The sequence below is a fragment of the Myripristis murdjan genome, chromosome 10 (genome assembly GCF_902150065.1).
Source record: "Myripristis murdjan chromosome 10, fMyrMur1.1, whole genome shotgun sequence".
Classification (NCBI taxonomy): domain Eukaryota; kingdom Metazoa; phylum Chordata; class Actinopteri; order Holocentriformes; family Holocentridae; genus Myripristis; species Myripristis murdjan.
This window is the reverse complement of record NC_043989.1, coordinates 19,560,976-19,576,486: the sequence shown is the minus strand read 5'-3', so window position 1 is coordinate 19,576,486 and position 15,511 is coordinate 19,560,976. Positions and strand designations below refer to the sequence as shown.

General features: G+C 40.2%; 1 protein-coding gene across 5 annotated transcripts; it reads left to right on the top strand.

The window, feature by feature from the left end:
* Nucleotides 1-417: 417 nt before the first annotated feature.
* kif3a (kinesin family member 3A) lies at nucleotides 418-11,393 on the top strand. 5 transcript variants are annotated; one of them, XM_030062200.1, is made up of 19 exons: nucleotides 418-573; nucleotides 1,210-1,492; nucleotides 1,818-1,962; nucleotides 2,096-2,180; nucleotides 2,295-2,400; nucleotides 2,901-3,040; nucleotides 3,199-3,396; nucleotides 3,635-3,809; nucleotides 3,985-4,083; nucleotides 4,820-4,897; nucleotides 5,703-5,708; nucleotides 6,356-6,512; nucleotides 6,695-6,875; nucleotides 8,227-8,337; nucleotides 8,654-8,779; nucleotides 9,590-9,643; nucleotides 9,756-9,824; nucleotides 9,977-10,107; nucleotides 10,422-11,393. In XM_030062200.1, exons 1-19 carry the CDS (start codon nucleotides 568-570, stop codon nucleotides 10,468-10,470), a joined length of 2,199 nt encoding a protein of 732 aa, XP_029918060.1. In that variant the 5' UTR covers nucleotides 418-567; the 3' UTR covers nucleotides 10,471-11,393. The 5 variants fall into 5 exon arrangements, with proteins under 5 accessions (XP_029918060.1, XP_029918059.1, XP_029918062.1 ...); XM_030062199.1 differs by having other exon boundaries at nucleotides 5,700-5,708; XM_030062202.1 differs by lacking the exon at nucleotides 4,820-4,897.
* Nucleotides 11,394-15,511: the final 4,118 nt, after the last annotated feature.

Below are 15,511 nucleotides of genomic sequence, written 5' to 3'. Positions count from 1 at the left end.
GAGTGGTGTTTTCACTTTGCAAGGTTTCTGGGTACATACTGCATATTGCAAGGCCTGACATGTAGCTGCAGATTTCCAAGATCTAAGGCCCCGGGTTTTTTTTTTTTTTTAAAAAGATAATTAAAAAAAGGCAAATATACCTGTGATTATGCTATTATATGCCTTGGATGTTAGGAGCTTAGTGCACATAGCATACAAGGTCAAAAGTGCATAAACTTAAAAACAAACAGGTTTGCAAACATCATATTGTAATTTTGCACATTTGCAAATAACCTCTAGGTGTAGATAAAGGACTTTTCCTGGTCGTTTCAACTTAAAACACTATGTTGTGAAGTCATACATTCATCACTGCAGCACCTCTGCTGTCTGTAGCCCACTGAGAGACCCCGCCGCGCATGCGCAGACCGAGCTAGCCTGGACAACAATCCTGTATCGGATGCGAGCCATTGATATGGGCACTGCGCTGGCATTTAAACCCTCCTGATAACAAAAACACCACAATCACAGCGTTGAGGCGCATTTACTGTAACCTGAAAAATAACATTATCGTCTTTCTGAAGCTTAACAATGCCGGTAAGCCGCCACGCCTATTTGTATATATTTTTTTTGTTTGTTTTGTTGGGAAAGGGGTTCCTCCCTTCCTCCGGCCTCAACGATGTGATGCTAACCGGTTAGCTAAGGCTAGTTTACCAGTTGCGAATCACGTAGGATGCTCCCTTGCATGTCTGTTTGCAACATTAAGAGTCATTTAAATTTACTCGACATTAAGTTGTGGCGGTGTTGGGTTTCTAGAGGACACATTTTAATAAATGCTCCGTTTTGTGTCTGGTGCTAGACCTCCCATGTTAGCTTTACTGCTTGCCTAGCAACCGAACAGAAGCAACATAACAGCTAACTAATGTAGCAAGGGGGGGGGGGGGAAGCTAAGCAAATGACTGAGCTTATTAGCCGTGCTCTGGCTATCATACAAGCTAGCGTTGAAGATACAATCTCCTGAAAATGTTAAAAACGGACCATCTGGCTGCACATCACCCAGCTGACATTTTGAATAGCCCATGAAACGTTAGTCTAATCGTCGGTCCACTGAATCTAAATGTAGATAGTAGCTAACGTTATTTGTTTGACATCCCATGACATTGCCGTCCCCTTAACATCTGCCTAATTCTGCCTACTGAATAACGGTGTCGTCATTATGCTCATTCTTTTCAGAGTAATAAGCTTGATAAACCAGAGAAGTCAGAGGTCAGTGACAATGTCAAGGTGGTGGTGAGATGTCGTCCCCTAAACCAGAAAGAGAAGATGATGGGCCACAAACAGGCCGTCAGTGTGGACGAGATTCGAGGAACCATCACTGTCAACAAACTGGAGACCTCCAATGAGCCTCCCAAAACCTTCACTTTTGACACTGTTTTCGGCCCGGACAGCAAACAGCTGGATGTCTACAACCTTACAGCCCGCCCCATCATTGACTCAGTGTTAGAGGGATACAATGGTAAACTTGAGTGTGACATGGGTCTTTTTTTATGAATAAATTATTACTCTTAAAATGCTTGTCATAACTATAATAATTGCATGAACTGGTGGTTACACTCACCTTATTGATAGGAATACATTTATGCAGATTTGGTAGTTTGATGCACATTCATTGGTAGACCTGTGTAAGTTAAGGCCTTACTTGATCATAGTTATATCAGAATTAAGTGTTTTCATGCTAGCTATTATTTTTAGCTTTATTCATTTTTTTTAAATTTTATTTTATTTTCACTATCATAATTACACTTGAGGGATTCAATACTGAGGATCGCTGTCTGTTTCAGGCACCATCTTTGCATATGGGCAAACTGGCACAGGGAAAACATTCACCATGGAGGGTGTGAGGGCAGTGCCAGAACTTAGAGGGATAATCCCTAACTCCTTTGCTCATGTCTTTGGTCACATTGCCAAGGCAGAGGGTGACACACGGTAAGAGAATATGACACCTTTTAAGAGTCTCAGGCAATGAAAAATGATCAGTGACTATTTTTTAACACATTTGTACAGTTCATTTGTACACATTTATATGAAATGATGATGATACACACACTTGCCCTTGTAGGTTTTTGGTTCGTGTGTCATACCTGGAGATTTATAATGAGGAAGTGCGGGACTTGCTAGGCAAAGATCAGATGCAGAGGCTAGAGGTATGAGGACATATATTAATTTTTTCCCTTTTAAGTGCCTAATGCTGACATTAACATGTGTATTTCATTAAGATGTGTATCTGTGTGCGGTGTGGTCCATTTGTTCCATGACAGGTGAAAGAAAGACCAGATGTCGGTGTATACATCAAAGATCTCTCTGGTTATGTTGTGAACAATGCTGACGACATGGACAGGATTATGACACTGGGGCACAAAAACCGTAAGTGGAACATATAACTATGGTGGACTAAAATTAAAATGGTGGCTCATAAAAACCATAGTTTTCTGATCAATATGTCATTGAGATAATGCAACTCATTCTATGAGATACCCAGGGGAACATGAGAAAACAGAGTATATCCTGAGCCTTTCATGCGGTTGAGCAGTTGGGGGAAAGTCAATCTGCCAATGCTCCCCTTACGTTATACACATCATTTGGTGTTGGCCAATCAGTATGTGCATGTGCACTGTATAGCAAATTAACATCTAAGTCTGATGTGAACATTAGCTATTGTACATAAGGATCAAGTGTAGGAAATGCATGCTGCTCATAATTAGAAAACAACTGTATGAAAAATGTATTTTAAGAAACTACATGGTCTGTATTTAAGTAACATATGCCTATGTACTAAACAAAAGCAATGGTCAGAAAAAAATCAATTCAAGAGTTAATGGATCCATTAAAGTCATGTTATCTAATTTAGTTTTTTCTATCTTCAGGTTCTGTTGGTGCCACCAACATGAACGAGCACAGTTCTCGCTCTCACGCCATATTCACCATAACCATAGAGTGCAGTGAGAAAGGTGTGGATGGAAACCAACATGTGCGCATGGGAAAACTTCATCTAGTTGATCTTGCAGTATGTATCTGGGTTCAACATTTCCTGACCAGAAATAGTTGTATTTCTGAGTAAGTAAGATCATACTGATGTAACTAAGAATGTCTTATCATTTAAAAACCATCTGACCACTATATTTCACTACCCCCCACCCCCCACCCCCACACCCCCACCACAAGGGTTCTGAGAGACAGGGGAAGACTGGAGCCACAGGCCAGCGTTTAAAGGAAGCAACAAAGATCAATCTCTCTCTTTCTACCCTGGGTAATGTTATCTCTGCCCTGGTGGATGGCAAGAGTACACACGTTCCCTACAGGAACTCCAAACTCACCCGTCTACTTCAGGATTCACTAGGAGGAAACTCCAAGACGATGATGGTACAATAAATATGTTGATAGTTGTTAGTGCTCTAAATACACTTATCTTATTCTAAGCAATATGAGCAAATTGTGAGTTTCTTTAAGCAGTACATATTAATATGCAATAAATGATCACTTTAGTTACTGAAAACCATAAAATTGCATGTTTATAAATTTTCTACCATTTCTTTACTCTCGACTTTTGCCATTCAAGGTTTTTTCCTTGCTTTTTAAATGACAAACTTCTCCCTACCAGTGTGCGAACATAGGCCCAGCAGACTACAACTACGATGAGACCATCAGTACCCTACGCTACGCCAATCGGGCCAAGAACATCAAGAACAAGGCCAGGATCAATGAGGACCCCAAAGATGCCCTGCTGCGCCAGTTTCAGAAGGAGATTGAGGACTTGAAGAAGAAACTAGAGGAAGGTAGCCAGTCATTCATCTCACTCACCCAGTTTGGATGAGAAAACACAATTGAAAACAGTTATGCAGGTTGGATTACAGTTAGTGTTTCGGGCTGTCATGTACTACGACAGAAGTCTTTGTGAAAACCACAATGCTTTGGTGTAGGCCTCTAAAATGCTGTGTTCTTTCTTTGCAGGAGAGGAAATCTCTGGTTCTGAGGGCAGTGCATCAGAAGAGATGGATGAAGGTGATGATGAAGGAGGGGAGGCAGGAGAAGGCCGCAGGAGAAGAAGAGGTAAAGACTAGCAGTTCTCTGACAGGAAGGAGGAGAGTGAGGTCTGTCTTGACACTTTGTCAAGCGATAAGATTGCGCCATGATAATTGGTGCATGCACATACAATGAGTCAGCATTCATTTCCACAGATAACCCATGCTGAAGACCTCAACACCTTTTGTTAACAGAATTTAACTCCTCTCTCTTTTAGGAGTTTCCCCTCCTCTGTCATCTTGTACTTTTCTGTCTTCGGGTGGAAAGTGTTAATGCATATGGATACATATTTAACTTGTCAGCAAACTGTTTTAGTTTTCTCTCTAGCGCTATAGTATTGTGCCTCGGTAAGTTCAGAAAAACATTACACAGCATCTGTGAGTATGGTGCAGTTCTCAATCAACAATTTGCATTTGTGCAACCATGCTTTAACTTATAAGCATTTTTTTTTTTTTAAAAGATGATTGACAGTCACAACAGAGAGAGACAGGAAAGGCAGGGGAGATAGAGGGGATGGTACGCAGCAAGGGGCCTGAGGTTGGATTTGAACCCAACGCTGCGATCAAGGCACAGTCTTAACATGTCGTATGCACTCTTATCCAGGGAGCTACCGGGGCACTGCAGTTTATAAACAGTTTGACAAGTCAGACATGCATAATGTCTGGTCAAGCCATAGTTCCCCAAGCCTCTCTTTCCATCTCTGGTGCTGCCTCATGCTCACTCTGCTGTGGTGGGCTTGGTGCTTCCTCTGTTTCTCTTTCAGACAGTAGCAGCAGCAGCAATAGCTCAGACTCTGCCTGCTCCTCAGTACCACAGCCCACTGAGGACAGACCTCAGACTAGTGAGTGGGAGCAGTCCTGTGCTCGAACAACCCACCCACCCACTAACTTGCCTTACTTCCCCACGTCAGTTGTAACCCTCTTGCCACTCCTGGAGGCACACAGCCCTGATCACCCCTACTACTTATCACATCCCTGTATCTTCATGCCCCATGTGCTGTGAGAGTTCATGAAAATAACCACAGAGGTTGCTGGTGTGCAGGGGAAGGGGTTTGATACAGATGTCTTAAGTGCAAATCTTTGGGCTTTTACTGCAGTTGTTTTGTGAGTAAAATGGGGTGGGTGGGACTGTTGCATTGTGGAAGAAACTCCCTGCAGAGGACTGACACTATTTGAAATACAGTATCGCCTATTTTCTTATGATGCATGACCAGAAAGGCCACAGTGTTTGCACTTAGGCTACTTCTGCATGGTGGTTAAGTAATTTTTTCACTTTCAGCTTACCCCTCTACCAGGCTTTATCACATTTGATAACCTCAGTCTGTTCCTCAAAGACACAAAACAGACCTTTCATCTACATCATGTTGCATTGTCTCAAGTGTTTTCTGCATTGTGTCTTTTCACTGTCACTCTGCTAGTGCTGCAACATCTCTTCCTCTGTCCTCTGTCCATCTTGCTGCTGTTCTTCCTCTCATTCCCCATCAGCCTCTTGTTCAGTGTTCCAGTTTGTAGAGTCATAAGACTTTTCAGGTCAGTTTGTAATGTGTTACTCTTTGTCTCTCATTCTCTCTCTCTCTCTCTCTCTCTCTTCCTCTGGGTGCAAAATGCTGCCTGTCTGACTTGCTATACACCTCTTAAATCAAGAAGAAAGAGGTTGGTGTAAGAATCTCCATGTACTGTAGAAATAATGCCTCCTCTCGCATATCTTACCCTACTGACCACAGCTTGTTTCAGTTGCTGTACTACTAATTTCGACTACATAGTACAGCAGATAGCTTTATTGTTAAATTAGTATTAACTATCTTGTTATCTTTCCATATATGACTGTCTTCCATAGTCCTCATTGTGTCCATTTTCATAACCACCTTATCATGAAAACAACCTTGCGCTAATCATTTGGACAAACTAAATAAGCCATAACATTTCCTCTAACTTACAATGTAATTTAGACTAACGGTAATTATTTAAGACAATGTGCAATAGCAAAGCGGTTCTTGGTGCAGCTTGCTGGATCACTGAGCAGCCGTTACCTAGCTTAACATAAAGACTTAAATACCGTTATGTCTGAAGCTCCTGTGAAAAATCCCCAAATAAATTGTAGCACTTTTGTTGATGAGTGTACATTTATCGGCTAAAACTGCACAATTTAAATAATACAAATGCTGCTTAATAACTGTAAGATAAAATTATTTAATTTTAATCAGTTTAACTGTTAAGCAAGTGATTATTGGCTAATTGGCCAGAGAAGGTGAATCTTAAACAAGCCATTGGTTAAAGGTATATATGCAATGTCTCTTAAGGGAAGAAGAAGGTTTCCCCTGATAAGATGGTGGAGATGCAGGCAAAGATTGAGGAGGAACGGAAGGCCTTGGAGGCCAAGCTGGACATGGAGGAGGAGGAGAGGAACAAGGCCAGGGCAGAGCTGGAGAAGAGGGAGAAGGACTTGCTCAAAGCTCAGTGAGTCCACAACACATGAAAAAAAAAGAAAATTCTGAATGTCATGCCAAATTATTTCACATCTTCTGTATTAGTGAATGTGATCATTTACAGTGGCCTTTTTTGAAGCCATACACCCGCCTCTCATGATATGGCCTGTGTTAGCCATCATCTGACACTCCGATCTACCTTGACTGTGTTAGGCAGGAGCACCACTTGCTGCTGGAGAAACTGACTGCGTTAGAGAAGAAGGTGATTGTGGGCGGGGTGGACCTCCTGGCCAAGGCCGAGGAGCAGGAGAAGCTCCTGCAGGAGTCCAACAATGAACTGGAAGAACGCCGCAGGAGGGCTGAGCAGCTCCGCAAAGAACTGGAGGAGAAAGAAGTGAGGATCATAAATGCATGCAAAAACTATGTAACGTGGTGTTAAGGCTCATTTATGCTCAATGTTAAGATAAGGGTACAGCTAGAGCCTTCTGTCCGTACTCTGCGTTCATTTTGTCTTTATTTCTGCATGTTTTCAGGAAGCTTAGGGGTACGGATGAAACAGAGCAATGCCACCGCAAATCGCGGGGGCAGTGTAGCCAATAGTTCAAGAGAGACCGGTCTATGAACAAGACAGGAAGAAGTTAATCTCTGTCATTGGTAAAAGCAGAGAACAAAAAATTCGTCCTTGTGTCACGATGTATGCAGTGACCTCACAGACCACTGCTGTCTACAACGCTGCCTTCACTTTTGTAGCAGGTCCTATTACAACTTCCTCCACCATTGCAATGCTTTTTGTTGATAGAGACCTGACTCTGAGCTGTCCTCTTGTGGATTTCTTGCTTAACATCCATGCCAACGTAAAGGACGCATGGCAGCATGTGGGCAGAGACGTTTACAATGATTCAAACGGGCACATCAATTTTCGTACATAAAGGGAGTATAAATGAGCCTTGAGCCTTAGCAGTGCATTTGTTTCTCTTGGTGACATAAAATGAAAGCCCCAAGAGAGTAACCAGCACATTTTCCTCACCATAACACACAATTATGACTAAGGTGATTGCAATACCCATTTTTAATATAGACTATTTATATATTGTAAAATTCCAAATGGTAGGAATACCCCTTTTGTGCTCTCTAACCTGTATTCATACATTTGGCAAACATTATAAGAGCAGGTTTCACAGGAATACTCGTGTTTCAGTCTATATAAATGCGATGACTCAGTATGGACTGGCCTGCTGTAGGATAGCGTCCTGGAGGGCAGAGTCATCAAGACATGTCCCTCACTGGTTGATTGACTTAAAAATTTGGGTTAATGACAGGTTTGTATGGGGGAAAAAACCTTCCAGTTCCATGGTCATGAATATGTCATGTTATATCAGCTGTCTTTGTAAAAAGATACCATAATCCTCAAAGGATGTGTAATAGGTGACAGGATATGATGTGAGGGACACCTACTGTCACTGGAGTACCTCAGAGTGGTTTGGTGGAGTGGATTTCCTGTCGGTTTTGATTCAACAAGCTTTAAACCAGATTCCATGGTTGGAAATCATGACTCATTTGTACTTATACTAGTCTAATATTCACATACTCACTGAATGAATTAATGAATGTCTGGGCTCTTCAGAGAAGCACAATTATAGAGCCCAGTTTAAGACAACTTTATTTATGCCCTTTGTCCACATCTGTTTTTACAGTTTTGACCACAGAAGCACTTTAACATATCACTGATCCCTTTCCCATAACAGCAAGAACGTCTGGACATTGAGGAGAAATACACAAGCCTTCAGGAGGAGGCCCAAGGAAAGACCAAGAAGCTGAAGAGGGTATGGACCATGCTGATGGCTGCCAAATCAGAGGTGGGCAAACATGAAAAGAGGGCAACACAGAATGAACAAATTTGCTTATCAGTCCTGAGTTAGGGCAGCGTGGTGAAGTAATGAGCTGGGGAGATGGCAGTCAAGCAGATGCTGTAGGTTCATTTGCTCCAGGACTGTAATCATCAGCAAGACACTAAATCCCTGCCAGCTCAAGGGAGAGTATCACAAAAAATTGAAGTTTTTTTTTAAAAAACTCAGTTTGGAATGATCATTTTTTGAAACCCTGTCCTGCTGTAGATAGTGTTGTTGAATCAGTGTAACAAAGCAAGATGATTTGTTCTGTTTTGTCTATCAGATGGCTGATCTGCAGCAAGAGCATCACCGAGAGATTGAGGGTCTCTTAGAGAACATTCGCCAGCTGAGCCGAGAACTCCGGCTCCAGATGCTCATTATAGACAACTTCATTCCCCAGGAATATCAGGTCTGTGTGTGTGTGCGTGTGTTTACCTTTGTAGGGTTATTTGTGTCTATCAGATTTTCCATACTTTCCCTGTTGCTTTTGGTGTTTCCTCAGATCAATTTGCTAATTGTTCTGCTCTTTTTTACTGCTGCATTTTGGGCATGTTCACACAGAAGACATGCACAAAACGATAACGCTCCGATTGTCCCTGAATCACTGTACATTATTTAACTTGGGTTGTGTCAAACTACACTTGGGGCTAGTGACATATCAATATTGTAAATACGACCACATATATTCTGTGAATGACTGTGGTCACTCACTCACGGATGACCTGCGAGAGATGTTGGGTGAATGACGTTTAGTGGGACGCCTGCACAGTGTGTGAAGCAAAGGTGTGGCGCTGTTGTCCAGGCTGCAGCCTGTCAAGGTTGACATGTCTGTGTACAGCCAGGAAATGCCAAAGCGACACTCATCAAAGTTGTATCATAGTTGATAATCTCTCTAAGAGGAAAAAAAAATTCAGCAAAGCTCACTAATATTGCTAATGTGAGGCAGCCATTTCAAGTTGGTCTTGTTGATTTTTGGTAATTAAGAGACGTGTGCAGGTGAACCATGGGTCTGGGTGTTAGATAGAGATACACAGTTGTCTGAAATATTATCGCAAGTGGGATATAACACAGAAAAGCAAATGGGGAAAGTTGCGGCACCAAGAGGGAATGAAATGATTCTGAAATAATGGACTTAACATTTCTTCTGTGTGAACATGCCATTAGCTGGTTTATGTTTGTAAGCTTTGCAGGTAATATTTTTCACCTTTTTCCTTTGTAGGAGATGATAGAGAATTATGTGCACTGGAATGAAGATATTGGAGAATGGCAACTGGTAAGCTCCCCTGGCATACTTCAAAATCAAAGCACATTCTCATAAAAGCATATTTATTATCTCAGAGGTACAGACTCAGAGTTAGAGACTCAGCAGCTTTTTTTTCCTCCAGAAATGTGTGGCATACACTGGCAACAATATGAGAAAACAGACCCCTGCACCAGACAAGAAGGAAAAAGATGTGAGTGCCTTGTATGGTTTCTTTGTTTTTCCTACTTGAAGTTGTTTTTGTCTAATGGCCTACAATCCCTGACATACTTTATCTCTTTCCCTTCTTTATGACTTATTCCTCTGTTCTCCTGGTTTCTGTTGGTCTCACCCTTCCTCTGGCAGCCGTTTGAGGTGGATCTGTCCCATGTGTACCTGGCCTACACAGAGGAGAGCATGCGGCAGTCACTGATGAAACTAGAGAGGCCCAGGACCTCTAAAAGCAGCAAGAGCGGTCGGCCCAAGACTGGACGAAGGTAATCAACCGTCAACACAAGATCTTTTGACCTGCAGTTGCACAACATATGAAACATGTCGGATACAGTGACTGCTTGTCAATCATGATGCAAAATAATGTAGAAATGTCTCAGTTGAGCCATTCTGAGCAATCACTAGCGTGTAAAGTATTGGAATTTCATAAAAATATAATCAGTCTATTCATAGTGTCCTGATATCAAGTGTGACGTAATTTACCATTATCATAGTAAATAGGTTTTTCTGAGAAATATTTAGGGTCAAAGCTTCTATTTTTGGTTGTTGAATGACTTATCATGCATTGATCTCTACACAGGAAAAGATCTGCAAAGCCAGAGGCTGTGATAGAATCCCTTCTGCAGTGATGGCAGCTTCACAGCACTCTTCCCTCTGCAACCTACATGTTACCCTAGGAAAAGGAGTCATTAAAGTCTCAAGATTTTAATGTTGAACGTTATTTAAAAGATTATCTGAATACACTGTAGAGCTGACAAGGTTTTAAATGTGAAGTAGATTATGTTCAGGGAACACTGACTGTAGGATTTAGGCCTCTTGGTCAATGGAACCTGCTGATTTTATTCAAATGTAAAGCTCCTTTTAGGAGGGCCAGCATATCAACATTGCATTTAAACATTCAGCTTGCAGCAAACTGCTTGAAATTGGACTCTTCTTTAATAAGCAGATCTAATCTTACAACGAAAATTCACCTTAAACAGAATTCACTTGTTACCCCAATGATTTTGAACGACAGGGTCCAAAAACTGAAGGCCACAGAACTGGCAGGTCTTTTTGGACTTGTGATCTAGAAACTGTAGTCATAGCCTCTGAAAGCTGTCTTGTCTACCGTGCAAATTATTTTAAAGAGATTTCAGGATTTGGCAGAATCATTTTCATACTAAGATTGTCTGGCTGAGTTGTCATTGATCATATACACATGGAACTCAAAAATGTACTTTATACTCTAATTCCTTTACATCAAAAGAATGAACACGCATGCCATCCAACTCCTGTCAGTGCCATTCGCCCATTGTACACGAAGCAAGTCATCTTTTTATTTTTACATCTGTTGTCTGAACACTTACTATTATATTGAGATATATAATACATATGCCTTGATATAATGCACTAGTATGAATTTTGTTTTCTTTTTCTATATGTGAAGATAATTCATCTTTATGGCATATTGTAGTGGAGATAGTGACTTTATTTTTATCTTCTTTGTCAAATGTTTACATTCATCAAGCCCCCTGGATACTTAATTTATTAAATTATTTCACATTTTATCTCACATGATTTGTGTGCTATTTTCATTGCATTTCACTGTTAATGGTCTTAGTGTGTATTGATGCTTTGAAAGCTGCATGTCACTAATATCTGCAAATTTGCATAAAAGTTAATCCAGTTAGTTTATGAGGACAAGTAAATGCTGCAAACAGTTTATTTTTAGTTTGCATTCCCTGATGAGGGAGAATTTATAAACACCATACAGTAACTGAATTAAAATAATAAAAATAATGATGATACAATAGTGCAGATCTCAACCAGATGTATCTCCTGTTTTTCCAGACTATAGGCACACTCAGCACTTAATTGTACTGTCAAGCGCTTTTCAAATTACAAATTAAATTACTGTATGATTCAATTATAATACACTACTATACAAAAAACATACCCAAATCCTATATAGATTTTTGCTCTCTCTATCTGTTTGACTTTATTATGCACATTATACCAGTGGTGGGGACCCTATGGCTCACGAGCCATTTATAGATCTTTGCCACAAGTCATATGGCTTTCCCCAGTTTCCCCTGTTTTTGTCCATGTGTCTATTCTGTGTTCTGTTGATTTCTTTTCAGCAGTGTGTAAACTCCCCCCAAAAAACAGCATGACCCAGATTATTTCACCAGTGATTGCAATGAACATGGCCACAACAGCATAAAAAGAATATTTGGCTGATAGGCTCAATAGTAAGCCAAGAGAGAGAGAGAGACAGTGAACAAAGTGAGGAAGAACAAATGTTTTTCAAAGGTGTTGAATCACAACAACCATGAGAGGGTCTTTGTCATATAATCATAACAGTGCACAAAAACAAATTAAGGATAATAGACCCCGTAGGTTGTGAGATTAGCCACACACAGACACACACACATACCAGACCAAACTCATATATCCTCTAAGGAACCACATGGCAGAGATACAAAGTAATTCAATATTCCTGTGCTGTAGTGTAAAGCAGATTAGTTACTGGGTGAGTGAAAAGCTGTACCTTATATGAATGGTGAGCAAAGATGATATGCTGATGATATGGCTTTGTATGTGGAAATGCTGTGGAATAATTCAATGAACACAACAATTCACCGTCAAGTCATAATTTATTGATTTATAAGTATTGATTCTGCAAAAATAAGTTATATGAGGACATAAATATCAAATTTTACAATAAGTAAGGATAACTTAAATGCACTTCAAACACTTGAAATTGTGGATGTCTTAGTGGTCGTTGTTGTTTTGGTGGTGTTTGTTCCTGTGAATCTCCTGGAAAACTTCAGCGCAATAATGGACACGCTTCAAGAGGTCCTTCAGCTGAACTGTATGTTCGGTGGTCGAGGAACAGTGGATAGGGTATTTCTGAGAGAAAATGTGTTTAGCATTTTAAAGTCATAAGTAGCAACGTGAAATATTGTGTTTGCAGTCTGATTTCAGAATGGACTGACCAGCATGTTGAATATCAATCATTTCTCCTTACCTGGTTGTAGCATTTCAAGTGTCCCAGGAGGTCCTTATGGTGGTGTTCCTGATACACACTGATATTTCTTATGTCTTTCAAACTCTTGTAAGCACAACTGAAGAAGTCATCCTGAGATGAGAAACAACAACGAGTTAGGCTACCATATCCAGCATAGTGGTGTTAGGGTTTAATTAGACAAAAAGCATCAGCAAAACAAATGTACACTTGTTACAATTTGCTATTTTGAGGAGTCTGCAAGTTCCAGGGAAAGTCTGGAAATTGCAGAAACAATGTGTGAATCATATCAAAGAACGTTACATGGCTAGATTCAGAATAATCCTTTACAAATATTTCTAACATACCGAACACATTGGACTATCATAAGGTATCCTCGTCACGAGCATGTTTGAGTCCTGTGGCAAAATCAAAAAGTTGTTATAAAAGCATTTTTACATGCAACAGCAGTTACTGTGATTCCAAAGGTAATCAACTTAAATGTAGATTTGTACTTGTCTTACCAAATAGTTTCTCTCATCGGCACGTTCTTTAATTGTCCTTAGCCAGTGAACTATAAAATCAGATGCAGTAGTAGTAGTAGTAGTAGTAGTAGTAGTAGGTAGTGCACAAACCATCACAACCGGCATCATAAATGTGAGACAGAAGATAGCAACAGTCTTCATGGCTTTGAAGTGCAACGTGGGCAAACCCTGTCAGGCTGTCAGGTTGAGGTGAAAAGCTGAATAACTTCCAAACTGTCATACCTGCTACTTATAGTAGCAGACACTCACATCACCCTACATCCTGACAACGATATGATGCTAGACGAACGTCAGAGTCAAAATTTCCTAATGATGACCTAATAAGGACAAGGAAGGCAATCACCATGTATCTTGGAAAGTAGATATATCTATACCACAACTTTCACTTAGTGTGTAACCTCCAACAAAATTCACTTGTTATGCCAATGATTTTGAACGACAAGGTCCAAAAACTGAAAGCCACAGAACTGCTAGGTCTTTGTGGACTCATGATCTAGAAACTGGACTCATAACCTCTGAAAGCTGTCTTGTGTACTGTTTGGCTGAGTTGTCATTGATCATATACATATCTTCCAATAGTATGAATTGTAATTTAGGCTGCATTTGTGCTTAATGTTGAAGAGAATTAGCTTATATTGAGCGCAAGCTATAGTCATAATTGTTTCTCCTTTAAAAATTAGGGGTAACATAAATTTGACAAAAGACAAAACTGATTCCAGTTTTTTTAATGGATATACATAGAGAGAGAAAGGAGAAACAGTTTGGTGGGAAAACTTTTTCCAGCACTACAAGTCATTTACCCTGATGATGAGTAGTAAAAGTATGGAACTCAAAAATGTACTTTATACTCTAATTCCTTTAAATCAAAGCATTGAACACACATGCCATCCAACTTGTGTCAGCAGTGGCGCAAAAAGTGGGTATGCATTATATGCAGCCCATAGGGGCGCCGTGCTGGAGAGGGAGCTAAAGCGATGGAGGGAAAATTATTTCAAGTTGGCATTTTCTGTATTTAACAGCTGTTTGTGCATGTGTAAATGATATGATCAATAACAGTGGCATGTCACTGATTAGGCCCCCCACCCCCACCACACACACACACACACACACACACACACACACACACACACTATAGGCGCTCCAGTGCACGCCCCCTCAAGCATGTGCAGGAGCATGAGTGTTTTCATTTGAATTGTGTTGTTATCTGATGACAGGGAGTTAATGATGGAGAGGCAGAAAAGAAAAGAAAGCTCTCGGGGGCACAAAACAGAAAACGGAAGAGGAAGAAGGAGACAGATTTCATAGGGATGAAAAAAAGCTTTTCAAAGTGGTTGAGAGACAGTACGTAAGTTATGTCAGTGTATCAAGAGGAGGCTTGTAAATATTCAGGTTAGCTAAAGCTACTACTGGTAAAACCACAGGTTACTGTTGTCTTGCAACTGTGTACTGATCAGTATTTACAATATAACAGATCATGACAAGAAAAATAAAGGAACTTGTTGTTATTTTGTTGTTCAGACAGTTGTCATTTTTTTAACTAGATGGTGAATCATAAAACAAATTATAGAACTTGGGAGGGATACACTTGAGTTTAATGTCTGCACTCGGATATAACACTACAGTGCTGTTGTGATGTATCTGATAAGTCTGATCAGATGCAGCGTCCAATCAGTAACTGATATCCAACAAGGATCTCATTTAAAATTAAAATTTCATGTTTTTTATTTGTGGTTTGACAGCTGTATTTTTTTAAATCTCCTTAACACAAAGTTGATGTCATTCAGGTGTGAGGATGGAGAGAAAGAGGAGAATAAGAGAGAGAAAGAATCAAGGCAGACATGAGATCGGTGATGGCATCTGCTAAAAGTCTGTAATAAAAGTCTTATGTTTTATAAGTCCATGAAAAAATAAGATTTATACATGTAAAAAAAAAAGGCACACTCAGCAGTTAATTGTACTGTCAAGTGCTTTTCAAATTACAAATTAAATTACTGTATGATTCAATTATAATACACTACTGTACAAAAAACATACCAAAATCCTATATAGCTTTTTGTTCTCTCTATCTGTTTGACTTTATTATGCACATTATACCAGTGGTGGGGAACCTATGGCTCACGAGCCATTTATGGATCTTTG

What these genes read in the sequence shown, in the direction of transcription:
- kif3a (XM_030062199.1), top strand. An exon ending in GAAGAAGAAACTAGAGGAAG is followed by an intron (nt 3,810 to 3,984) that starts GTAGCCAGTCAT and finishes CTTTCTTTGCAG; the next exon opens with GAGAGGAAATCTCTGGTTCT. An exon ending in AGGCCGCAGGAGAAGAAGAG is followed by an intron (nt 4,084 to 4,819) that starts GTAAAGACTAGC and finishes TTTCTCTTTCAG; the next exon opens with ACAGTAGCAGCAGCAGCAAT.